Source organism: Manis javanica, chromosome 11 (assembly GCF_040802235.1).
Source record: "Manis javanica isolate MJ-LG chromosome 11, MJ_LKY, whole genome shotgun sequence".
Taxonomy (NCBI): Eukaryota; Metazoa; Chordata; class Mammalia; order Pholidota; family Manidae; genus Manis; species Manis javanica.
In genome coordinates, this window is record NC_133166.1 from 92842715 (window position 1) to 92869198 (window position 26484).

The 26484-nt window shown below is 36.4% G+C and overlaps 1 protein-coding gene across 8 annotated transcripts in view; it reads left to right on the forward strand.

The window, feature by feature from the left end:
• The window catches only part of SWT1 (SWT1 RNA endoribonuclease homolog), a 115145-nt gene that overhangs the window by 73526 nt on the left and 15135 nt on the right, over window positions 1–26484 (forward strand). For 2 of the 8 annotated variants that reach the window (XR_012122842.1, XM_073216900.1), the window contains one exon: window positions 3025–3615. The exons of the other annotated variants lie outside the window; for them this stretch is intronic. Coding sequence is in view for 1 of the 2 variants with exons in the window: in XM_073216900.1 (XP_073073001.1) it covers window positions 3025–3049 (25 nt within the window). In the remaining variant the exon portion in view is untranslated. Of the gene's footprint in view, window positions 1–3024; window positions 3616–26484 lie in introns of those variants that run through there. 8 annotated transcript variants of the gene reach the window in all.

Sequence of the window (26484 nt, forward strand, 5' to 3'; positions counted from 1 at the left end):
CAGAGTCAAGCAATCAAATATAGTATGAAGATTACTTCTTGAAGATAATAAGGATACTAATTTGTTTGTGGAATTACTCTTATAAACTCAACATTCTTTTAAATTTGCCTTTTGTTTTGTAGCTGCTTATTTCTACCTAATAATTTATTGGTCTGATATTTGATTAAAATTCCCTGCTATTTTAATAAGAAATGCTAAAAACCAAACACTACATTTTTCAGTGAAGCAGATGGGATAAATGACTAAATCAGGGTAAACATCAGTAAAATAAATGAAACTGGAGGGAAATCAAAAGTACTGAATAAGGGCTGTCATAATAATTTCAACTTATATACTGAGTAAATGGTAAATATATGGGATAAAGCCAGAGGATCAGCTCTAATTCCTTCTCACAGAGTAGTTGTACCAGAGGTTTAAACTTACAGTGTACCCTAGACTCTAGGATTAGTCTCGTCTATTTTGAGAAATATCCTTTTGTGCCTCTAAAGGACTTTTAACACCATGGCAGGCCAACCATCTGCCTGTAAAGTGATGCAATAAATGTCCTCAGAGCTGTTTTCCAATAATATAAAAGGTTAAGTCCAACCCAGGACAGTGTTTTCTACATAGAAGACACAATAGTTATTATATATCAGATACTCCTGGCATTATCTAATATTTTGATGTGCCAATGTCTGTTAATAAGGCATAATAAACTTTCTTGAATCAACATACATTTACCCTTATAATAATTAACTGCAACTATAATTTTGAATTTTCCAATTACTTTTTTTGCTAATATTTGTTAAGCTTTCTTAGTTTATTTTTTGATGGCATATAGCTTTATTTTCCCCAACTGAATTGTTGAGCTAAGACAAGTAAGATAATAAAAATCATATTTTATATTAAAGAGAGTAATTTGTGCAGATTTTATTGAAACCCTTTTGATAATACAGACTAAAAATCATAACTTTTGTATCCTGTTGGAGCATGAGGTAGAATAAAGGGTATATCAGCCTTCTTGAAAAGGACTTGCATCCATTTACCAGGGTGACTCTATCCTAGAAAAAGTGAAATATTCAGATTTTGGGGGGATCACTAGATACTGACTCTGAGTTAATACTAATCCTTGGGGTCCTAAAATTCTACCATAGTTGGTGAAATGGTCAGAGAAGTAGATCTTCCTTGATCAATAAATGGTGACTACTGGTTTATTTGAAATTTTAGAAAAAACAATTGGAGGATTAGTGACAGGGAAGTCTGGAGAGGTGTGTGGATGAGACACAAAGTTGAGGGTATTTGTGTTCCATGTGAATACTCATTGAAGGCTACTCATCCAGGGGAGTGGACAGCTGCCTGGACTCACTAATCACATGGACAAGATCAGCTGTCAGCCTCTTTTCATAGGCACCCCAGGGTATGGTCTTCAAGCTCATCTATAGGACAGTGGCAATCTGGATCACAGGAGCTCAGATGTGGGACTTTTCCTCATGAAGTCTGACCTGGCTGCTGCCAGCACTGAGAGCCCAAGCTGCCAACATCAGAGGCAAATGCAAGCGTTCAATAAGGCATTGTTCCCTAGGGGCCCAGTAAGTCACTTAGTGGCAGTGACACCTTCCATCATGGAGGGGATGGTGATTTGTCCTCACCCAAACAGATACTTATTTTGGATATGGAATTGCTTTCTTTCACTGCAGTGCTTCTGCCAGCAACTCCATCTGTTGAGTCAAGAGAGATCTTGGCTACTGTCTGCATGTCCCATACAACTAAGAAACTTACTTTATAGCAAAAGAATGCAGCTGTGGCTACATGGCTTTATCATATGCTAATCAAGGAACTGGCTTTATAAAACACTGGAGTGGCCTGTAGAAGACTTATTTACCACACCAGCTGTAACCTGTGAAATCAGGAGTGTGAAGCTAGATAATGCTGTATTTGGTACTGTTTCTCCCTTAGAACATGAATATCGAAGAACCAAGGGAAGCAGGTGGTAATGGTTTCAATCAGTTCTTTCTCTAATAGCTCTTGAGGGTTGACTGGGCTCATCTGGGTAGCTCTCACTTAGTAAGATGGTGTCATCTCAAAGGCTGGCTGGCTGATGGCTGTTGGCTGGAACACCAATATGTGGTTTTTCCATGTAGCCTAAGCTTCCTCACAGGCTGAAGGCTGGTGTCCCTCAGTGTCCCAAAATATCAGGTGGAGGCTATATTGCCTTTAGTGACATTGCCTCAGAAATCATATAGCATCATTTTCCCTGTAGGCACAGATCTGCCTAGATTCAGGAGAAGGGATCATAGGAGGAGAAATGTCAGTATTACATTGTATGAAAAAGTAACACAGTCCGCCCTCTGGCCACAATCGTTCACATTCCTTCTACTAGCAAAACACTCATTCACTCTTCCTAATGCGCCAAGTCTTACCCATTATGACAATAGCTAAAGTCCAGGATCTCATCATTTAAATCAGGTCTGCGTGTGTTTGAGGTGAGGCTTCTGGGGTGTGACTCCTTAGATGCAGCTCCTTGAATACTATTCCTCTATCTTAACTGCTGTGAACTAAAGAGACAAGTTAGTTCTCCCATCTCCCAACATACACTATTCAGGCACAGGATAACTATCATACACCTTCACATTCAAAAAGGGGGAAAACCAGAGGGCCACAGGATTCCTGGCAATTCTAAAATCCAGCCACACACATTGCCACTTCCTTGATTAGGTCTAAGTCCCACTGTCTGGGAATTATTTACACCTGCTCTGGACTCAGCTCTCTGGTCTCTTAGTTTTGGCCTCCGAACTTCTCCATAAAAAAAGTAAACTGCATCTGAGGAGGTTTCTCAACCTGCTTGCCTGTTAAAGGTAGGGAGTCCAATAAACCTTTCTTCATTTTTTATCTCTATCCCTTTTAGTCCAAGCAATGGTGCTTACATAAGAACAATCCTCTAAAACACTGTTTTCTGTGACTCTTATTGGGGTTCACTCTGTTAGACAAAAATCAAAACCACGAATATTTTGGAAATAAATGCTTCTCTCCTTTGGGTTCCCTCAGAAGCTGCTATGGGCAACACCTTTAAGATATTTGAAAGTCCTGCTGTTTAGCAGAATTTGGAAGTCCCACTTGTAAGACCAGTAAAAGGCCTGTTGTGTGTCTGAAAGATTCTTCAAGGCACCTTCTTCGATCTTTCTGAGGTCTCAACCAAAGGTCTTCAAATAATGCACTGTTATGGTCATCTTTAAACTGTGTTTTCCTGCCATACTTGTTAAAGGTGAATATTGTGTAGTACTTAAACTTCTAGCCTAAGATAAATTTGTTTGTTATGTCAGGAACTTTTTGTACTCTGCTTTTTCAACGTGTTCCCTAGATCTCCCATTAGATGTAGCCTGTTGCTACCACCCTCCCCTGCCTGTATGCTCTCCTTTAGTTAGCTCTCTCCTCTCAACCCCTTCATGCACATTACTTCAGTCTTACCCCTCTCCTTGATTCAGTTGTGGATTTTCTGGGGGTTTTTTCTCTCTATTTTTAAGGTATAGGTCTCTCTATGTGTGTTAGATCGAATTTGTTCATTGTTTGTTGTTCACACTATTATGCTTGCTGATTTTTGAGCAGTTCTGCGATGTATATTAAAATTTCTAAGTGCAATTGTGAGCTAGTTTCTTACTGTAATGCTGTCATTTGCTTTATATATTTTGAGGTTTTGCTGTATCATCATGGTGAATTGGTCTTACTGCTAATACTTTTTGCTTTCAAGTTTGTTTTCTCACTTATTAATACTGAACCAGCTTTTTTCCCCTTTTTTGTTAGTATATTTATATTCAGATTTATTTTTATCTCTTTATATTCAAACATTGTTATTTCTTTAAATTTTGTTGTGTAACAAAGCTACATTTGATTTTTTGATAAGTAAAATCTGTTTACATATATTTTGATTACTGTTATTTTAGACTTAATTTCTAGTACCTTTTTTAAAGTTTCAAATAAATTTATTAATCCAGAAGTATCACCCTACATTTGAAAATGTTGACAATCTTTGAAGATAAACAGATCTTAAACTTTAAGACAGGAGTATAGAAGCACTTACTCACTGACGTCACATCTACCCACGGGATGAATAAAACCAAAAAGGCCTTTTCTAATGCTATACAAATGATTATTTTAGTTTAAAATATGCAATAATAGCATCATATACATATTAAATAGTACATATATTAAATAATATAATGTATATTTCACCTTGATAAAGATGAAGTGCTGTAGAAACTATTTTATCAGAAGTGGCTCTGATATTTCCACACACAGACTTGTACATGATTGGTCATAACATTTTTCATAAATGCCAAAACTAGAAATAATCAAAATATCTACCAATTGATGAATGGATAAACAAACAGTGCTATATCCATACAAAGAAATATTATTCAGCAATAAAATGGAATGATTCATACTGCAACATAGATGAGCCTCAGAAATGTTATGCCCAGTGACAGAAGCCAGATACAGAAAGCCACATATCATATTATCCCATTTATATGAAATTGCCAGAAAAGGTAAATCATAGAGACAAGGTACATTAAATGAGGGGAGCAGGGATGTGAATGCAAATGGGCACCAGGGATCTTTTGAAGTTGACAGAAATGTTTAAAAATTGGATTGTAGTGATGATTGGACAATTTTGAGTATTTAGTAAAACCTATTGAATTATACAATTAAAACAGCTGAATTTTATAGTGTGTAAATATTCCTTGGTAAAGCTGTCTTTTAAAAGTGGCTTCTGTAGTGCCAGAGATACTGGTGTCAAAAATGCAGAGTATGTTTTAGGAATGGTGATAATGGATAAAAGCAATATTTCTAGTTAAAGTATTTTTAGATAATGTGATTTTAAATGTATAAATGTGATTTTTAAATGTATGAATTAAAATTAATATTTAAAATAGACATCTTACTATTTTCCCTATTTTAAAAAGTTTACTCAAAATTATACGTGATTTTTTTTAAAAAAGAACTATGTTTTGAATAGTGTAAACAAAATTTCATTTATAACATAACTTCATTAAGTTTCTTCACAGTCCAAAGAATAATACCCCTGACTTATTAGAATTTACATTTGTGTTAAATATTCCAAAACCCATCCACGTCAACTCTGGAATTTTAATCTTGCCTGATACTATGGTATTTCTCTTGAGGGTAAACCTTGATTAGTGGTCAAATTCCTAATATTTGCTGCTTGACCATTTTTCTTGATTTTTTTATCTGACTCCGTATATTCCAGACTGTTCAATGGATTTGTAATAAAATTCTAAGATGAAGGGAAATTTCGTGCTCATCATTTGCCTGAAATCTTGGCTTGGGTTCATCTTATTGAACAAAAAATATGCTCCAAAAATGACAAAAATTCAGCTACTAAAATCCCTTCACAGATGTTTGCCAGTGGTTCTTTAGTGAGGGCTGTCTTGAAGCATACTGTGTGGGCCCTGCACTGCCATCTTATTTTATCTTTTCTCTTCATTGTACTTCCTTTTGTTCTCTTTCTGCCTTTTGTTGGATTGACCAGGGTATATTGTTATTAATTTTTCTAATTCTTTTATCAAACTACTAGTTTGAAAGTTGTACATTTTATTTCTATTTTGTTATCTTTAAACTAATAAATGCATACGTGATTTATGAAGTCTAGAAAGTAATATTCAGATCTTGACTACAACAAGGATCTTTAGAACACTTAAAATCTGACGCACTTCCTTTCATATTCCTAGTCCTTATTTGCTAACATAGTTCCACACTGTTTAATCACTACCCACCCCCAAGTTATTTGTTGTTATGGTATAAAATAGAGTCTGTTGTTTTTAGCTTTATATTAGTGTTTATTTTAGCTTATATTAGTTTAAAATATCTGACTCCATCCTACTCTTTCTTTGGGGATTCAGTTTCCTATTTGATGAAGCAAATGTTTGAGTAGTTCTTAAGCAAAAATCTGTTAGTGATTAAATGCTCTCGTTCTGACCAAAAGTGTTATTTTACTTTCATTATTGCTGGATATTTAGCTGAATATAGATTCTAGATTGACAAATGTTTTCCCAAAGCACTTCTTTCTTCTTGGAAATGGCAAGTCAGCTGTCAGCTGTCAACATACTGCTTTTCTTAGTAAATTAAATCTGTCTTTTTTCCCTTGAGTGCTTTCAAGATTTTCCTTTATAACTTTTAAGTTAAGAATTTTATCATAATAGGTTAAGTTTAGGTTTTGTTTTATTTGTCTCCTTAAGATGTGGTATCTTTCTTACATCTGAAAACTTACATTTTCAGTTCTGGAAATTCTCAATCATTATCTCTTCAGTTATTGCCTCTCCCCCTCTCTCCTTATTTCTTTTATTTTGGAATTTCCATTCCTGCCTCTCCTCACTCTCAGCTACATCTATTGACTCTAATTTTTGTCATCTCTTTTATCCCTCTGTGCTGCATTCTGAATAATTTCCTCAAATTTGTTTTTTGATGCACTAATTCTCTTTTCTTCCAATTTTAAATTGTTTTATTTAGTCATTAAAAAATATACCTTTACATTGCCTAAAAATAATTCAAAAGGTGAAAACTTTTTCCTTTTACTTCAGCTACCTTGTTCTTCTTGTAAAGAACAACCAGTGTTAATCAGTGTAGACTCCCTTGTTTATAACTTTTGTTTGTGCTATCTGTTTTAAAGAAAAGCTTGATTGTAAGCTCTGTAAGGGCAGGGATTTTATTTTGATTTTTGACATATTCCCATTTCACACAGGAGTAAACATGTAAGCAAACAATAAGTGCAGAAATAATAAGAAAGAAACTACCTGTTGGCCTGGATCTGAACACCATGATTTCATAGTTACAGATATAGAGTGTAATCCCCAAATTTGCAAGTTTAGAAATTTAATTCCACCAGTTTACTGAAAACTTACCAGACTCACAGTAATCAAATTTAGAAGAAAGTAAGCTAGTATGTCAGAATGCCCGTTTATTTGTTTACATTAAAATCAGTAGCTACCTGATGAATCAAAATATCTATAAATTAGGTGACTCCTAAAAGAAAGTTTACACTGCAGTCTAGATTACTTCGAAGTTTTCTTGCTGACTCCTGGGAGCACTGACCTCAAGCTTTTATTAATCTCTCTTCTGCTCTAGAGCTTTATTTATCAAATAGGTCAGCCTTTCGCCTACACAGGCTAATTCTTTTTCTTTAATTCCTTTTCCAGGCTATTCTAACAATTCTCTAACCTCCTTAAATCATGTTTTGTTTCATTTATTCCTTTGTTCAAAAAACATTCATTTTCTTCCTTTATCCTCTGATTCAAATACAGTCTTTCCAATTTGGCAGGCCTTCCAAAGGTCCTAACATACCTTTGAAGTCTTATATTCTCTTAGTGTACTTTATAGTTAAGCAAATTAATTTGTGAGTGTGTATGGTTTTTCAAGGCAAGCCCTGTGCTTTTTAAATTCTGAACCTTGATAGTCACCTCAGAACCTGGAATGACCTCTTAATCTCCATGTATTTTTCAAAATTGTTTCCATTGTCCAGTTTCGATTAAGAAGCCACTTAGTAGGTGCGGGCTTTATGGTTTGTATTGAATCTTTAGGGTTCTTAGCACATACTGTCTCCTTTTATAACTATCTGTAGGCATTTTATCTCTCCTTCCAAATTTTGAATGCCATGAAGTAGGAATAATATCATACATCTTTGGTATTCATTCCCAAGGTATTTTGCATGTTGCTTTGAATCCAATACTGTTTAATAACAATAACAATCGAATAATAATAGGTAACATTTTTAAGAACTTGGTATGTTCCAGACACTGTGCTAAATTCTTTACCTACATAATTTTATTTTATTCATACAATAATATGATCAGAGGTGTTATTACACCCATTTTACACATGGGGGAGTAGGATCACAGGGATTGTGTCATTGCCCAAGGTCACACAGTTTATACTTGGCAGGATGACTTACTGAAACTGGTCTGATTCTAGAAAACTCTTTTAAATATACTAAACTTTCTGACTGAGCAAATGACTTTAGTTCTGATTAATAGGTATTTTTTAGTTGGTTTCATAGAACTTTAGAAAATTTCTTAATTTAAAAGACGATTTTATGACTGACAAAAAGGTAGAAAATAGCTTTGTCTTAGGAGATTCACCTTTTTCATTTGTTTTTCTAAATTTGTCTTTTTTTTGCCTTTCATTTCCTGAGGGGAGAATGAATTACTTAGGTTGAAATGAATATCCCCCAAGAAGGTTTCCAATGACAAATGGCCTTATTTCAAGACAGATGTTCATAGTGAAACAGCTGGGATAGTAAAAGCAGAAAACTTTATCTGAGGTGATAAAGGCAAATTGTTTTGTTGTATTTTTGAAAATAGATCATTAGTTTGAAATTTTTACTTTGTAATGGACTGGATATTTTAGAAGTGCCTTAGAACTTACAAAGCATTGTTGAATTGGATACAGTATTTCTAATATTGGAAAGGGAAGGGAAAACAGTAGCTATTTTGGAGGTTGAGTGTGCATGCTGTCTTAGGTAGCTCCACAGGGACCATAGGTGTGGGAAACTATCCTTAAGACAAGGGGCAAGTGTGATGAGGGAAATTTGAGGTAAAAACACAGAAGAAAGAAGTCTGGAAGCCACTGGAAAGGACAGGAAAGGAACAAAGGACTCAGGGCAGAAACAGTATAAGAGGACCCAAGACATTTCCTCTGAGCAGGGCTGGCGTGCTTGTGTACTGTGGGTGAATTAGCCTGTTTCATACTACAGATCTGTAAAAGCAGACTGAGGAAGAATTACCAGAAAGGAAGGCTGGAAAGTTCAAAAGACTGGCATCGCAAGTACCAAGAAACAGAGTTCCAAAAGAAGATCTTTGAAGTGTTGAGTTACTACTGAGAGGCCAAAAAAGAAGTTTAAACAGTGTTGGTTGTATTGAGTAACATGGAAATCATTGGCGAATTTGTCAGTGGCAGTTTCATGAGAGTGTTGGGCAGATGTTACATGACAGCAGGAGGAATGGAGGTGAGGAATAGAAACAGGGAGTGTTGTAGCTAGAGGAGATCTCAAGGTCAAGGGAAGATACTGTTCAGATTTCATTCAGAAAACAGGGTCAGTCAGTATAAATGCTAGATAATACATGAAAAGATGAAACTCATCATAATTACATAGTTAAAGGGGAAAAAATGATTCTGTAATGACATGTGAAATTACTCGTGACCATTTCATTGCAGTAATCCTAAAAAGTTTTCTGTTTACTCAGAAAGGCCTTTCTGCTGAACAAGTTTTGCCCTCTTGTAAGTGGAATCATACAATGTTTGTCCTTTTGTGACAAGCTTATTGTACTTAATAGACCATGTTTTGTTTATTCATCTGCTGATGGACACTTAGGTTGCTTCTACACCTTGGCCGTTATGAATAATGCTGTTATGAACATGGTACAAATATCTCCTTGAGTCCTTACTCTGAGTTCTTTTGCATATATACTCAGAAGTTGAATTTCTGAGTCATGTGGTAATTACATTTTAACTTTTAGAGGAAACACCATACTGTGTTCCATAATGATTATACAATTTTACATTCCCACCAATGGTGCACAAAGGCTGTAGTTTCTCTACATTTTTACCAACTCCTGTTACTGTCTATTTTAGTAGTTGTCCTAATGAGTGTGGTAGTATCTCATGATTTGATTTGATTTGCTCTTTTTTATTTTTTTAAGGTATCATTGATACACAATCTTATTTTGGTTTCAAATGTACAACATAGTGGGTCATCAGTTACCCATGTTAATAAATCTTCACCCCCTCTAGTGTGGCAGCTATCTGTCAACATAGAAAAATGTTGCAGAATCATTGACTGTATTCTTCGTTCTGTACTACTGTCCCTGTGACCAGCTTACATTGTGATTGTGAATTATTGTGCCCCTTTATCCCCCTGTCCCCAGCCCCACAGCCCCTCTCCCCTGGTGATCACTAGTCACTTCTCAGTGCTTAGGAGTTTACTGCTGTTTTGTTCTGTCTGTTTTGCTTTGTTTTTATTTTCCACAAATAAGTGAATTCATATGGTGTTTGTCTTTCTCTGCCTGGCTTATTTCAGTGAGCATAATACCCTCTAGATCCATCCATGTTGCTGCAAATGGCAGGATTTCTTTTCTTTTTATGGGTTTGCTTTCTTTTCATAAGAAGTCCAATATGTATCTTAAAAAGTGCACTTTTAATGTTGGCCAATTCAGTGTATTTGTATCACAAAAGGAATTTTTACTCTTAAAAATTTTTCCCTCCCAGGGTTCTTTTAAATAGAAGATTTATCTAATGTTTTTGATATATGCTTAACAATTGTATGTAGTGAGATATGCTTGTAATGAGGCAGTAATAGAATTGTGACTCAGCCCCGATCTTACATCAGTAAATGGTGGGAGCAAAAGATAGCTGGATCTTCTGTTTCTTTCACTCTGAGCTCTTGTCTTTGCTGTTCCTTCCTGGTGATTTAGGGAGATCCTATTTGGCATGGTACAACAGAAAAATATTAAGTGCCTGGTAGTAAGGTGGGGTTAATCAAGGAATAGCATTCATTAAAGTGTTAGGAGAGTCTGTGATTCAATGTTATGCAGTTTAGCTGGCAGTATCTGGTCTGTAGTGGACATAGAAGACCTAGTTGAGCCCCACAGGGCCCTGACACTAAATAGAAGAGAGATGAGCTTGCTTGTCATGCCTCCTGTGGCTCCCTTCTGTTCACTGTTAGTGCTAAGCACTGAGCTGGCCTCCAGCGGCACCATCTCAGGCAGTAAGGCTATCAGTCAGCAGGAAGATAATGCTATGAAGAACCAAGCAAATAGTGTGGGTATTTAGTAACTAACTGCTCAGTGAATTCCATTTGCTAGGAAATGTTCCATCTTGCTTCTCACCATGGGGTCTATGGCTCCCCAAAGTTGGGCCACCAGTATTTAGAATGGCAGCTCTGTTAGTGCTAGAGCTGCCATATGAAATAATCACAGACTCAGTGGCTTAAACAACAGAAATTAATTTTCTCACAGTCCTGGGGCCTGAAGTCCAAGATCAGGGTGCTGGCTGGGTTGGTTACCCCTGTGGCCTCTCTGTGCGGCTAGCAGATGGCTGCCCTCTTGCTAACTCTTCATATGGTTATCCTTTTATGTATGTGCATCCCTGTGTGTCCAACAATCCCTTTCTTATAAGGACACCAGTCAGATTGGATTAGAGCTCACTCTAATGGCCTCATTTTAACTTAATCACCTCTTTATAGGCATCTCCAAATACAAGTCGCATTCTGAGGTATACTGGTGGGAGTTAGGGCTTTGACATGAATTTTGGGGAAACACAGGGTCATCCCATAACAGTAGCCAACGCTCAATAACAAAAAAAAGTGCTGGATTTGTGTTGTGATAAAATTTTTGGGACAGATGATGGCTGGTACTTTTCAGAACTTCCTGAATAATTCTATAGGATCCCAGGATCTTCCGACGTAGCTTAAACAGTCCAATCCAGATCTCTGTCAAAAATCTCTCTTCAGTTATGAATGAAAATCCACCCAGACAATACTTGACTAGTGTATCACAGATGATTTGACAGAAGCTTAAATTTGCAGTTAGAAGATACCTTGTCTTCATAGACTCATTAGCCAAGATGAAAATATGCTGTTTTATGGCCATAATTAAAATTATCTGAAGATGGCTCTTAACACTATACCTAATTAATGAGATGAACTTTTGGTAACAATACAAGCTGTCTTTTCATCAGTCAGATTCCAAATGTTTCAGGTCTATATCCCATAACTTTTCTGGGAATAAATTGTAGGATTGACGTCATTTACCACAGATTCACCTGAAGTCACCTTAAGGTAAAACTGAGACTAAGAATATGCACGTTTTGTTCTGGGTTGGCCACAGCTCAGCAAAGTTCAGTAATATGGTTGCAGCTAACTATCAGAGTACCACCTTTTATTTCTAGGGGTGCTCCTGGACGCTGGTAATGTGGAACAGTTTGCCCTCATCTAGTTGGTAGCCAATGGGTAGGGCATAGTCCCTGTGTTCTCCTCCATGTCCAGAGCATGATTTATAGATTGGGTTGTGTTCTGCTAACAATCATGGTTTTGTTAGAATTTGGCTCCCATAATTAGGAGAGATTGAAAATGTTACTAGGTATGTATTACAGATCTTCTGCCTTTATTTTTCGTGACTTTTCCTATTGATGTTTACGTCAGTATTCAGGACTAAAGAGAGAAGCCCGTTGCGGTCCACATGGATTGCAGAAATGTTCAGCCTTACAAGAACAGATCAAGTCCCCAAATAGTTTGAATGACATATTCATTTAGTTCTCAGTTGACAAGTTGAAGTGATAATTTTAGGTGTTTTTTTAAGATGACAGAATAATAGTAATAGCTAACATTTTGTTAAGCCAAGAACTATTTCCAAGTGCATTATGTATATTAATTTATTTAATCCCTTTAACAGACTGGTGAGATAAGTACTATTCCTGTTACAAATGAGAAACAGAGGCACAGAGAGGTAAAGTAACATACCTGATGTCATTCACCTGGAAAGTTGTAGAACTACGATTTAAACCTAAGCAGACTGACTTGAGAGAGACCATAATCATAGCCATTTTATCATTATGCTCTTTTAAAATCTTGGACTGATGGATATCTTCCATTTGCATAGCTGATTTCACCGGATTAATTATAGAGCACGTAAGACTTCAATTTTAATTGTAATAAATGACAAAAAATTAAACGGGTACTTTAAGATCCAAGATTTTTTTTCCTGGTGTTTCCTTATTGTTGATTTGATAATTTTCACCCATAATTTATCAGTCATACAACTTAAATTCAGCAGCAAAATCTCATTTCATAGTATTGTCCAGACATGCCACTTGATTAAAATGAAAAAGCCAGAGCTTTGAGGGTCCAGATGATCTGAAGTTGAATCCTAGTTCCATCCATTTATTAACTATCACCTAGATGGGTTAATTAACCTTTTTGTATTTCCTTATCTATAAAATGAACTTATAATAGTTGCTTTATGAAATTGCAGGGATTAAAGGAGATATTTGTTCGGTCGCTGGCACGGTTAGATGCTGAAATAAATATTATCCTCAACAATGATGTTATAGTGATTCATATCATTTAAGCCTTGAGTTACTTCTTAGCTTTAGTGAACATAAAATGAGATTTTAAAATAATGCTGTAAATATTTTGACTTCAGGTAATTACTGTTTTTTAATCTAAATTATTTATTGTGATAAAATATGCATAACATAAAATTTATCTTTTTAAGCATACTTAAAAAATGTATTAGTGTGATATTAAATATATTCATAATGTACAACCATTATTACCATCCATCTCCATAACTGTTCTTCTTGTATAACAGACTGTATTCCCATTAAACAACAACTCACTTACCTTCCTCCCAGCCCTGGCAGCTTCCATTCTACTGTCTATTTCTATGATTTTGACTATAAGTATTTACATAAAAGAATTGAAAATAGTCTCAAACAGATACCCATGTTCGTAGGATCATTATTCACAGTAGGTTAAAAAGTGGAAGCAACTCCAAGTGTTCATCAACAGATAAATGAATAAGCAAAATGTGATATATACATGCAATGGAATATTATTCAGTCTTAACAAGGAAGGATATTCTGGCATGCTACAACATGAATGAATCCTAAGAACATTATGCTAAGTGAAATAAGCCATATAATTCCTTTTTTTTGGTATCATTAATCTATAATTACATGAAGAACATTATGTTTACTAGGCTCCCCCCTTCACCAAGTCCCCCCCACATACCCCTTCACAGTCACTGTCCATCAGCATACTAAGATGCTGTAAAATCACTACTTGCCTTCTCTGTGTTGTAGAGCCCGCCCTGTACCCCCTCCACATTATACATGCTAATTGTAATGCCTCCTTTCTTTTTCCCACCCTTATCCCTCCCTTCACACCCATCCTCCCCAGTCCCTTTCCCTTTGGTAACTGTTAGTCCATTCGTGGGTTCTGTGATTATGCTGCTGTTTTGTTCCTTCAGTTTTTCTTTGCTCTTATACTCCACAGATGAGTGAAATCATTTGGTACTTGTCTTTCTCCACCTGGCTTATTTCACTGAGCATAATACCCTCTAGCTCCATCCATGTTGTTGCAAATGGTAGTATATGTTTTCTTCTTATGGCTGAGTAATATTCCATTGTGTATATGTACCACATCTTCTTTATCCATTCATCTACTGATGGACATTTAGGTTGCTTCCAATTCTTGGCTATTGTAAATAGTGCTGCAATAAACATAGGGGTGCCTATGTCTTTTTCAAACTGGGCTGCTGCATTCTTAGGGTAAATTCCTAGAAGTGGAATTCCTGGGTAAAATGGTATTTCTATTTTAAGCATTTTGAGGAACCTCCATACTGCTTTCCACAATGGTTGAACTAATTGACATTCCCACCAGCAGTGTAGGAGGGTTCCCCTTTCTCCACAACCTCGCCAACATTTGTTGTTGTTTGTCTTTTGGATGGCGGCGATCCTTACTGGTGTGAGGGGATATCTCATTGTGGTTTTAATTTGCATTTCTCTGATGACAAGCGATGTGCAGCATCTTTTCATGTGTCTGTTGGCCATCTGAATTTCTTCTTTAGAGAACTGTCTGTTCAGCTCCTCTGCCCATTTTTTAATTGGATTATTTGTTTTTTGTTTGTTGAGTGAGCTCTTTATATATTTTGGATGTCAACCCTTTATCGGATCTGTCACTTATTAATATATTCTCCCATACTTTAGGATACCTCTTTGTTGTATTGATGGTGTCCTTTGCTGAAAGAAGCTTTTCAGCTTGATATAGTCCCACATGTTCATTTTTGCTTTTGTTTCCCTTGCCCGGGGAGATATGTTCATAAAGAAGTCACTCATGTTTATGTCCAGGAAATTTTTGCCTATGTTTTTTTCTAAGAGTTTTGTGGTTTCATGGCTTACATTCAGGTCTTTGATCCATTTCAAATTTACTTTTGTGTATGGGGTTAGACAGTGATCCGGTTTCATTCTCTTACATGTAGCTGTCCAGTTTTGCCAGCACCATCTGTTGAAGAGACTGTCATTTCCCCATTGTATGTCCATGGCTCCTTTATTGTATATTAATTGACCATATCTGTTTGGGTTAATGTCTGGAGTCTCTATTCTGTTCCACTGGTCTGTGGCTCTGTTCTTGTGCCAGTACCAAATTGTCTTGATTACTGTGGCTTTGTAGTAGAGCTTGAAGTTGGGGAGTGAGATTCCCCCCACTTTATTCTTTGTTCTCAGGATTGCTTTGGCTATTTGGGGTCTTTGGCGGTTCCATATGAATTTTTGAACTATTTGTTCCAGTTCATTGAAGAATGCTGTTGGTAATTTGATAGGAATTGCATTGAATCTGTATATTGCTTTGGGCAGGATGGCCATTTTGACGATATTAATTCTTCCTAGCCAAGAGCATGGGATGAGTTTCCATTTGTTAGTGACCTCTTTAATTTCTCTTAAGAGTGTCTTGTAGTTTTCAGGGTATAGGTCTTTCACTTCCTTGGTTTCACTTCCTTGGTTAGGTTTATTCCTAGGTATTTTATTCTTTTTGATGCTACTGTGAATGGAATTGTTTCCTGCTTTCTCTTTCTATTAGTTCATTGTTAGTGTATAGGAAAGCTACAGATTTCTGTGTGTTAATTTTGTATCCTGCAACTTTGCTATATTCTGATATCAGTTCTAGTAGTTTTGCAGTGGAGTCTTTAGGGTTTTTTATGTACAATATCATGTCATCTGCAAATAGTGACAGTTTAACTTCTTCTTTACCAATCTGAATTCCTTGTATTTCTTTGTTTTGTCTGATTGCCGTGGCTAGGACCTCCAGTATTATGTTGAATAACAGTGGGGAGAGTGGGCATCCCTGTCTTGTTCCCGATCTCAGAGGAAAAGCTTTCAGCCTCTCACTGTTCAGTATGATGTTAGCTGTGGGTTCATCATATATGGCCTTTATTATGTTGAGATACTTGCCCTCTATGCCCATTTTGTTGAGAATTTTTATTATGAATGGATGTTGAATTTTGTCAAATGCTTTTTCAGCATCTATGGAGATAATCATGTGGTTTTTGTCCTTCTGTTTGTTGACGTGGTGGATGATGTTGATGGATTTTTGAATGTTGTACCATCCTTGCATCCCTGGGATGAATCCCACTTGGTCGTGGTGTATGATCCTTTTGATGTATTTTTGAATTCAGTTTGCTAATATTTTGTTGAGTATTTTTGCATCTACGTTCATCAGGGATATTGGTCTGTAGTTTTCTTTTTTGGTGGGTCTTTGCCTGGTTTTGGTATTAGGGTGATGTTGGTTTCATAGAATGAGTTTGGGAGTATTCCCTCCTCTTCTACTTTTTGGAAAACGTTAAGGAGAATGGGTATTATGTCTTCTCTGTATTTCTGATAAAATTCTGAGGTAAATCCATCTGGCCTGGGGGTTTTGTTCTTGGGTTGTTTTTTGATTACCACTTCAATTTCATTGCTGGTAATTGGTCTGTTTAGATTTTCTGTTTCTTTTTGGGTCAGTCTTGGAAGGTTGTATTTTTCTAGGAAGTTGTCCATTTCTCCTAGGTTTTCCAGCTTGTTAGGATATAGGTTTTCATAGTATTCTCTAATAATTATTTGTATTTCTTTGGGGTCCGTCATGATTTTTCCTTTCTCATTTCTGATTCTGTTGATGTGTGTTGACTCTTTTTCTCTTAATAAGTCTGGCTAGAGGCTTATCTATTTTGTTTATTTTCTCGAAGAACCAGCTCTTGGTTTCATTGATTTTTTTCTATTGTTTTATTCTTCTCAGTTGTATTTATTTTTTCTCTCATCTTTATTATGTCCCTCCGTGTGCTGACCTTAGGCCTCATTTGTTCTTCTTTTTCCAATTTTGATAATTGTGACATTAGACTATTCATTTGGGATTGTTCTTCCTTCTTTAAATATGCCTGGATTGCTATATACTTTCCTCTTAAGACTGCTTTTGCTGTGTCCCACAGAAGTTGGGGCTTTGTGGTGGTGTTGTCATTTGTTTCCATTTAATGCCAGATCTCCATTTTAATTTGGTCGTTGATCCACTGATTATTTAGGAGCATGTTGTTAAGCCTCCATGTGTTTGTGAGCCTTTTTGCTTTCTTTGTACAATTTCTTTCTAGTTTTATCCCTTTGTGGTTTGAAAAGTTGGTTGGTAGGATTTCAGTCTTTTTGAATTTACTGAGGCTCTTTTTGTGACCTAGTATGCGGTCTATTCTGGAGAATGTTCCATGTGCACTTGAGAGGAATGTGTATCCTGTTGCTTTTGGGTGTGGAGTTCTATAGATGTCTATTAGGTCTATCTGTTCTAGTGTGTTGTTCAGTGCCTCTGTGTCCTTACTTATTTTCTGTCTGGTGGATCTGTCCTTTGTAGTGAGTGGTGTATTAAAGTCTCCCAAAATGAATGCATTGCATTCTATTTCCTCCTTTAATTCTGTTAGTATTTGTTTCACATATATTGGTGCTCCTGTTTTGGGTGCATATATGTTTATAATGGTTATATCCTCTTGTTGGACTGAGCCCTTTATCATTATGTAATGTCCTTCTTTATCTCTTATTACTTTCTTTGTTTTGAAGTCTATTTTGTGTGATACTAGTATTGCAACACCTGCTTTTTTCTCCCCGTTGTTTGCATGAAATATCTTTTTCCATCCCTTGAATTTTAATCTGTGTATGTCTTTGAGTTTGAGGTGAGTCTCTTCTAAGCAGCATATAGATGGGTCTTGCTTTTTTATCCATTCTATTACTCTGTGTCTTTTGATTGGTGCATTCAGTCAATTTACATTTAGGGTGATTATTAAAAGATATATACTTATTGCCATTGCAGGCTTTAGATTCGTGGTTACCAAAGGTTCAAGGTTAGCTTCTTTACTACCTTACTGTCTAACTTAACTCGCTTATTGAGCTATTATAAACACAGTCTGATGATTCTTTATTTCTCTCCCTTCTTATTCCTCCTACTCCATTCTTCATATGTTGGGTGTTTTGTTCTGTGCTCTTTTTAGGAGTGCTCCCATCTAGAGCAGTCTTTCTAAGATACCCTGTAGAGGGTTTGTGGGAGGCAAATTCCCTCAACTTTTGCTTGTCTGGGAATTGTTTAATCTCTCTTTCCTATTTAAATGATAATTGTGCTGGATACAGTATCCTTGGTTCAAGGCCCTTCTGTTTCATTGCATTAAGTATATGATGCCATTCTCTTCTGGCCTGTAAGGTTTCTGTTGAGAAGTCTAATGATAGCCTTATGGGTTTTCCTTTGTAGGTGACCTTTTTCTCTCCCTGGCTGCCTTTAATACTCTGTCCTTGTCCTTGATCTTTGCCATTTTAATTATTATGTGTCTTGGTGTTGTCCTCTTTGGGTCCCTTCTCTCGGGAGTTCTGTGTGCTTCCGTAGCCTGAGCAACTATTTCCTTCCCCATTTGGGGAAGTTCTCAGCAATTATTTCTTCAAGGACACTTTCTATCCCTTTTTCTCTCTCTTCTTCTTCTGGTACCCCTATAATGCGGATATTATTTCTTTTGGGTTGGTCACACAGTTCTCTTAATATTGTTTCACTCCTGGAGATTCTTTTATCTCTCTGTGCATCAGCTTCTATGTGTTCCATTTCTCTGGTTTCTGTTCCATCAATGGCCTCTTGCATCTTATCCATTCTGCTTATAAATCCTTCCAGAGATTGTTTCATTTCTGTAATCTCCCTCCGGATGTCATCCCTTAGCTCTTGTATATTTCTCTGCAGCTCTGTCAGCATGTTTATTATTTTGAATTCTTTTTCAGGGAGACTGGTTAGGTCTGTCTCTGAACGTCCTCTCTCAGGGGTTGTCTGAACTATTTTGGACTGGACTAAATTTTTCTGCCTTTTCATGGTGATAGCGGTAGCTGTAGGCAGGTTGCAGGTGTGTCAGCTGGGAGAAGAAAGTCCTTTCCTGCTTGTTGGATGCCTTGCCCTTCTCTGCTGCCTGTGATGGTTACCCGCACTCCTGGAGCAGCCACCGGGTTAATCCCCTAAGCTGCTGTGGGCGGGGTCTCCATCAGACCAGCACAGAGCCCTGCGGGGAGTGGCAGGCACGCCAGGTGTGCTCCTCCACGGTAGCGGAGCCGCTACCGGGCAGCTGTGTGCCAGCAGCAGCCTTTGGGTCTGGCCCAGGCGGCTGTGCGTCGGGCTGGGATTCTGTTTGGCTGCTGGGAGCGTGGCTGCTCTCTCTGGCACCACTGCAGGTGTGCGTGGGCCTCTCCCGTGCCCCTCTGGTGCTGCCACCACTGGCACACTTGGGCTTCTTCCGGGCCGCTCGGTTGCCGCCACTGCGGGCTTATGCAGACCTCTCCTGGGCTCTTCTCGCGCTGCTGCTGCCGGTGCACATGGGCCGCTCCCGGGCTCCTCAGTTGCCGCTGTGGCGGGCCCACACGTGCCGCTCCCGGTCCCCTGTGGTGCCACTGCCCCCAGTGGGTGCTGCCACCTTCCCACTACTGGGCCGGTGTGTTGGGGTCCGCGCTAGTTGGGGGAATGACTGGCAGGCTGCTTAGTGCCGTGAGGGGCTTCAGAGCTGTGCTGCCGCCCAGGGGGTTAGGGCGCCTAAAGTTCCCTAGGATTCCTAGCTGCTGGCTTAGTGTGCCGGGACGACTTCATCCAGCTGTGGGGTCCCTGTCTCTTTAAGACTTGCAGAAAGCACTTGCTTTTCTTCTGTGTCAAGGGCGCCGGTTGTGGGGACCTGCCCACAGGTTTTGCTTTCCTGTTTCTCTAATATCCAGCACCCTGTGCACCTTGTGTCTGCGCTCCGGGTGCAGATTTCTAGAGCTGGTTGTTTAGCAGTTCTGGGGTTGGGGGAGGCATTCGGGTCCCGCCTGGCTGCGGCTTGTATCTTACCCCCTTCGTGTGATGTTGAGTTCTCGCAGATGTAGATGTATCCTGGCTGTTGTACTGTATCCACTGGTGTCTCTTTTAGGAATTGTTGTATTTATTGTATTTTCATAAATATATATGTTTTTGGGAGGAGATTTCCAATGAACTACTCATGCCGCCATCTTCCCGTGATCGCTTCATATAATTACTTTTTAAACTTAACATTAATTTTTTACCATACTCTGAAGAACTGTTTTAAATGTTATATTAATATAAAACTTTATCTTGCCATCAGGAAACCTAATTTATTCAGATCTGTGGGATTAATTTATGATTTATTCCAGAATATGCTTTCTCTTCTTTGAGTTTCTATAAGTAGATATTAAAGTTGAATATTCTAAACTTTCCCCACTTCTGAGTTTGCTGCTTTATTTTTTCTAAATAGAAAAGTTGTATTTGAAATTTTTAAATCCTGATTTAAAAATCAGTACATTTTTAATGCATTATTTTATTTTTAATTTTTATCACATTATTCTATTATTTTTGTCTCAAAAAAATTTGAGTGGCATAGTTTTTTTTTTATTAAAGAGGATACATTGATATTTATCTAATATTGGATGAGATGGAAACAAAACTTGTTTAATTCAGGTTAACATTGCTTACTTAATGGTAATTTCTATAGATAAATAGAAAACTCCAAGTGCTTATGTGGTTAAGAGTCAGGACTTCCAGTGAGTGTTGGATCTGCTACTAACTTCCTTTGTGGCTTTGAGAAATGTACAACCACAAAGATTTGTACAACACACAAAATAGTTTTCCAGCAGCATTTGGTAAAAAGCAAATTAAAGAATTTTTTTGCTAACATATAAAATTTTTTAACTGTCTTAAAAGAACTTTAATTTGATTTTGTGAAATTATTTAAAGGCAAGAAGTTGATGGTAGTTATTCTTAATGGAAAAAGCATGGGCTTCTTAGTCAAACCAGTGGAAATTTGGACCATTACCACTCTGTGTAATGTTGGGCAAGTGTTTTTTACAACTCTGTCCTTTGGTTTCTATATCTGAAAATGGATTTTCATAACATCTAATATTTATTGACATGTGCCAGGCATTTTGCTAACACTTTAGATATATAATTTTATTTAGTTTATATAATAACCTTATGTGGTAAATACTACTTTCTTCTCATTTCATAGATGAGAGGAGCTGGGGTGCAGAAAAGTAGGTAACTTGATCAAAGTCAAATTCACAATGTTAAAAGAATTAGTAGTGTCAGACTTTGAGTAAGCGTTCAATAAGCCATAATGTGTTATTATTGATGCTGTGATAAAAGAAACCAAAGTGCACTCAGATCAGACCTGGTTTCTACATAACCTATGAGCTGCAAATTAAATCCTACTTCAGATGTCTATTCCCCAGTTCTAATGCCAAAATTCTTAAGTGAAAATCCATTAAAAACAACTTGAAGATAGGGAACCATGTCTTTTAATTTTGTTATATTTCATAGCTCTTAGCATAATATACATTTGAGAAGATAGTGTGCATTGGATAAATACTTACTGTTCTGAATTTCTCTTGAAAGGACAAATTGATATGTTTATTAATGAAAAATGGCCATTTTCAGCAAAGTATTTCATTTCATCTAAGAGCTAATTCTCTCATTCTGTTTAAGTTGCTATTGAAGGGTAATTTTAGGACTTTCATTCTAAGACTCTTTTGTCTTCATACTGGTATAGGAAAAAAAATGTGAAAGCTATAGAGAATGCTGACCTCTCAAGAATTTTTGTGTGGGGAATTACTAAAGCATGGAAGTCCATAAACCATTTTTCCCCATTTTATTGTTTGTGTATTTCCAACAAGCTGTACTTCTAGTTAGTAAAAGTTGGCATTTTTTTTATACCATGCCAAATTCTATTGTCAAAAACTGAAAGTTCATTGGACAGAAGTCTAAATTCAACCCTAAATTGAGTGTATTTTAAAAGATTGCCTAGTGTACTGGGAACTCAGTTTACCTCAAAATATTCTTTAAGAATAACAAAGTTTATAACAAATCATATAATATATATCCTAGTTTTAAAATATGTGTAGTTTTATTTTTATTATAATAGTTTTATATTTGTGAATGATGTTGACATACCAATAAGCCTTTCTTCATTAGAATATAATTCTGTGATAATATGTCAAATAATCAAGTGTTTATACTTGGAACAAATTAATTTTTAGAAACAAAATTTTTGTGTTTCATCACAGGAATAACTTGTAAATTTGTTCACAAACAGCAGTTGGAAAATGGGAGGAAGAGGCTGTCAGATGGATAACAATGAGACGTTTTTCTTCCTTCATTATCTTCCTATGCTTGCTTAGGATATTTTTCCTTCATATGCTCTTTGGTGTACTATGAATCTTTTTGTTTTTTTGTTCACTACTGTATCCAAGGGTCTGGAACAGTGCTTGGCTCACAGTACATCTCAAATATTTGTTGAATGAGAGAATAAAGTGCCTCTTGTTTTGATCTGGGCATCTTTAATATGCATCTTGCCTTTTTACTTACCAAATACATTGTGAGATTTAGCCATTGTCTCTAGAATTTGCCTCAGCCACTGGACTCTGTATTACAGTACAATATTACTTGTAGTTACAACTTTGTTTTTGTGATGGTAAGAGGAAAGAATTTATAGACTGAGAAAACAAGTTCCTCCAAAAAGGCAGCTATAGAGACAGAAAGTAGATCAGTGGTTGCCTGGGGCTGGGATTGCAGGTGAGAACAGAGAAAGATTAAAAATGGGCAAGAGGGATCTTTTTTGAATGAAGGAAATGTTCTAAAACTGGATTTTGATGATCCTTGTATGGCTTTGTAAATCTATTAAAAATCATTGAATAATTAAAATGAGCAAATTTTATGGTATGTAAACCATACTCAGTAACACTGTTCAAAAAAATAAAACCAGTTAGAAATTTAAAATTCTATCAATTTTTGTCTGATTGGAAAATGATAATAAAGTAATTTTATTTGCTTTTTATTGAAGTGTAGTTGACATACAATATTAGTTTCAGGGGTACAGCATAGTGATTTGACAATGATATACATTACAAAATGCTCACCACAATAGGTGTAATTACCACCTGTCACCATACAAAGTTATTATAATATTTTTGACTATATTCCCTATGCTGTACATTTCATACCCCTATGACTTATTTATTTTATAATTAGAATTTTGTACATCTTTGTTCCCTTTTACCTATTTCACCAATCCCCTTCCCTCCTCTCCTGTAGCAACCACCAGTTTGTTATTTGTGAAGTCTATTTCTTTTTTTCTTAATTGTTTCTTCGTTTGTTTTGTTTTTTAGATTTGTCATGTAAGTGAAATCATATAGTATTTGTCTTTCTCTATCTGACTTACTTCATTTAGCATAATACTCCCTAGGTCCATTCAGTTGTTGCAAATGACAAGATTTCATTCTTTTTATGGATGAGTAATATTCCATTATTTACATACACACATATACTTATTCTATTATCTATATATAAATATAAATGCATACCACATTTTCTTTATTCATTCATCTATTGATGAACACTTAGGTTGCTTCCATATCTTGGCTATTGCAAATTGTGTGGCAGTAAACATAGGGGTGTCTGTATCTTTTCAAATCAGAGATTTTATTTTCTTCAGGTAAATTCCTAGAAGTGGAATTACTAGGTCATATAGCATTTCTAGTTTTACTTTTTTGAGGAACCTCAATACTGCTTTCCACAGTGACTGGACCAATTTACGTTCCCACCAATAGTGTAGGAGGGTTCCCTTTTCTTGCATCCTTGTCAACACTATTATCTTTTGGATAGTAGCCATTCTGATTGGTGTGAAGTGATATCTCAATGGTGCTTTTGATTTGCATTTTCCTGATGATTAGTGGTTTTGGAGCATTTTTGTGTGTGTTGGCCCTGTATATGTCTTCTTTGGAAAAATGTTTATTCAGGTCCTGTATCCATTTTTTAATCAGATTTTTTTGTGTGTGTGATTGAGTTGTATGAGTTCTTTTATATTTTTTGGATATTTGCCCCTTATGGTATATATTGTTTGCAAATACATTGTTCCTTTCAGTAGTTGCTGTTTCATTTTGTTCTGGTTTCCTTTGCTATGCAGGAGCTTTTTAGTTTGATATAGTTCTATTTATTTTAACTTTCATTTCCTTTGCTGGGGAGCCATACCCTGAAAATAATCACAAATGCTGATGTTCAAGAGTTTACTGCCTGTTTTCTTTTTGGGGTTTTGTGGTTTCAAGTCTTACATTTAGGTCTTCAATCAATTTCAAGTTTATTTTTGTGTATAGTGTAAGACAGTGATCCAGTTTTCTTTTGTATATGGCTGTCCAGTTTTTCTAATACCATTTATGGAAAAGATTGTCTTTTCCCCAGTGTATATTCTTGCCCCCTTTTTTGTAAATTTATTGGCCATATAAGCATGGGTTTATTTCTGCTCTCTATTCTGTTCCATTGATCTGTGTGTCTATTTTGGGGCCAGTAAACATAGGGGTACCTGTATCTTTTCAAATCAGAGATTTTGTTTTCTTCAGGTGAATTCCTAGAAGTGGAATTACTAGGTCATATAGCATTTCTAGTTTTTGAGCATTTTTGTGTATGTTGCACCTGTATATGTCTTCTTTGGAAAAATATTCGGGTCCTGTGTCCATTTTTTTTTTTTTTTTGAGAGGGCATCTCTCATATTTATTGATCAAATGGTTGTTAACAACAATAAAATTCTGTATAGGGGGACTCAATGCACAATCATTAATCCACCCCAAGCCTAATTCTCATCAGTCTCCGATCTTCTGAAGCATAATGAACAAGTTCTTACATGGTGAACAAATTCTTACATAGTGAATAAGTTCTTACATGGTGAACAGTACAAGGGCAGTCATCACAGAAACTTTCGGTTTTGATCACGCATTATGAACTATAAACAATCAGGTCAAATATGAATATTCATTTGATTTTTATACTTGATTTATATGTGAATCCCACATTTCTCCCTTATTATTATTATTATTATTATTATTATTTTTAATAAAATGCTGAAGTGGTAGGTAGATGCAAGATAAAGGTAGAAAACATAGTTTAGTGCTGTAAGAGGGCAAATGTAGATGATCAGGTGTGTGCCTATAGACTAAGTATTAATCCAAGCTAGACAAGGGCAGCAAAACATCCACGGATGCAGAAAATTTCTCTCAAAACAGGTGGGGTGAGGTTCTAAGCCTCACCTCTGTTGATCCCCAATTTCTCACCTGATGGCCCCCCTGCGACTGTGCCTGTCTTAGGTTGTTCCTCCCTTGAGGAATCCTACCTGTCTCTGACTAACCAGTCATCTTCTGGGGCCATACAGGGAAATGTAAAGTTTCCTGTGTCCATTTTTTAATCAGATTTTTGTGTGTGTGTGATTGAGTTGTATGAGTTCTTTTATATTTTTTGGATATTTGCCCCTTATTGTATATATTATTTGCAAACACATTGTTCCTTTCAGTAGTTGCCTTTCATACTGTTTTGATTACTATAGCTTTGTGGTATAGTTTGAAACCAGGGAGTGTATTACTTCCAGCTTTGTTCTTCTTAAGATTGCTTTGGCTGTTTTGGGGTCTTTTGGGTTTCTATTTTAGGATTATTTATCCTAGTTATGTGAAAAATGCTGTTGGTAATTTGATAAGGATTGTGTTGGGTTTGTAAATTGCTTTTGGTCGAATGGACATTTTAACAGTATTCTTCCAAACTGTGAGCACAATGTATCTTTCTGTTTATTTGTGGCATCATCATTTTCTTTCTTCAGTGTCTTATAGTTTACAGATGAAGGTCTCTCATCACCTTCATTAGATTTATTGTTAAGTTTTTATTCTTTTGGATGCAATTGTAAATGGGATTGTTTTCTTAATTTCTCTCTCTGCTAGTTCATTATTAGTATATAGAAATGCAACAGATTTCTGTATATTGATTTGTATCCTGTGACTTTAATGAATTCATGTATTGGTTCTAATAGTTTTTTGGTGGAGTCTTTAGGGCTTTCTAAATATATTGTATCATGTCATCTGCAAAATAGTCACAATTTTACTTCCTCCTTATCATTTGGGTGATTGCTGTGGCTAGGACTTCTAGCACTTTGTTGAATAAAAGTGGTGAGAATGGACATCCTGTCTTTTTCCTGATCTTAGAGGAAAAACTTTCAGCATTTCACCATTGAGCATGATGTTAGCTGCTGGTTTGTCTTTTATCGCCTTCATTATTTTGAGGTATATTTTCTCTATACTCACTTAATTGAGAATTTATATCATATATGGATGTTGAATTTTGTCAAATGCTTTTTCATCATCTAATGAGATGATCATATGGTTTTTAGTATTCCTCTTATTGATGTGGTATATATCACACTGGTGGCTTTTTGAGTATTGAACCATCCCTGCATCCCTGGAATAAATCCCACTTGGTTGTAGTGAATTGTCCTTTTAATGTATTTTTTATTTTGTTGAGAGTTTTACATCTATGTTCATCAAGGATATTCATCTGTAATTTTTTTTTGTAGTATCCTTGGTTTTGATATTAGGGTATTTTTTGTCTTACAGAGCTCTTTG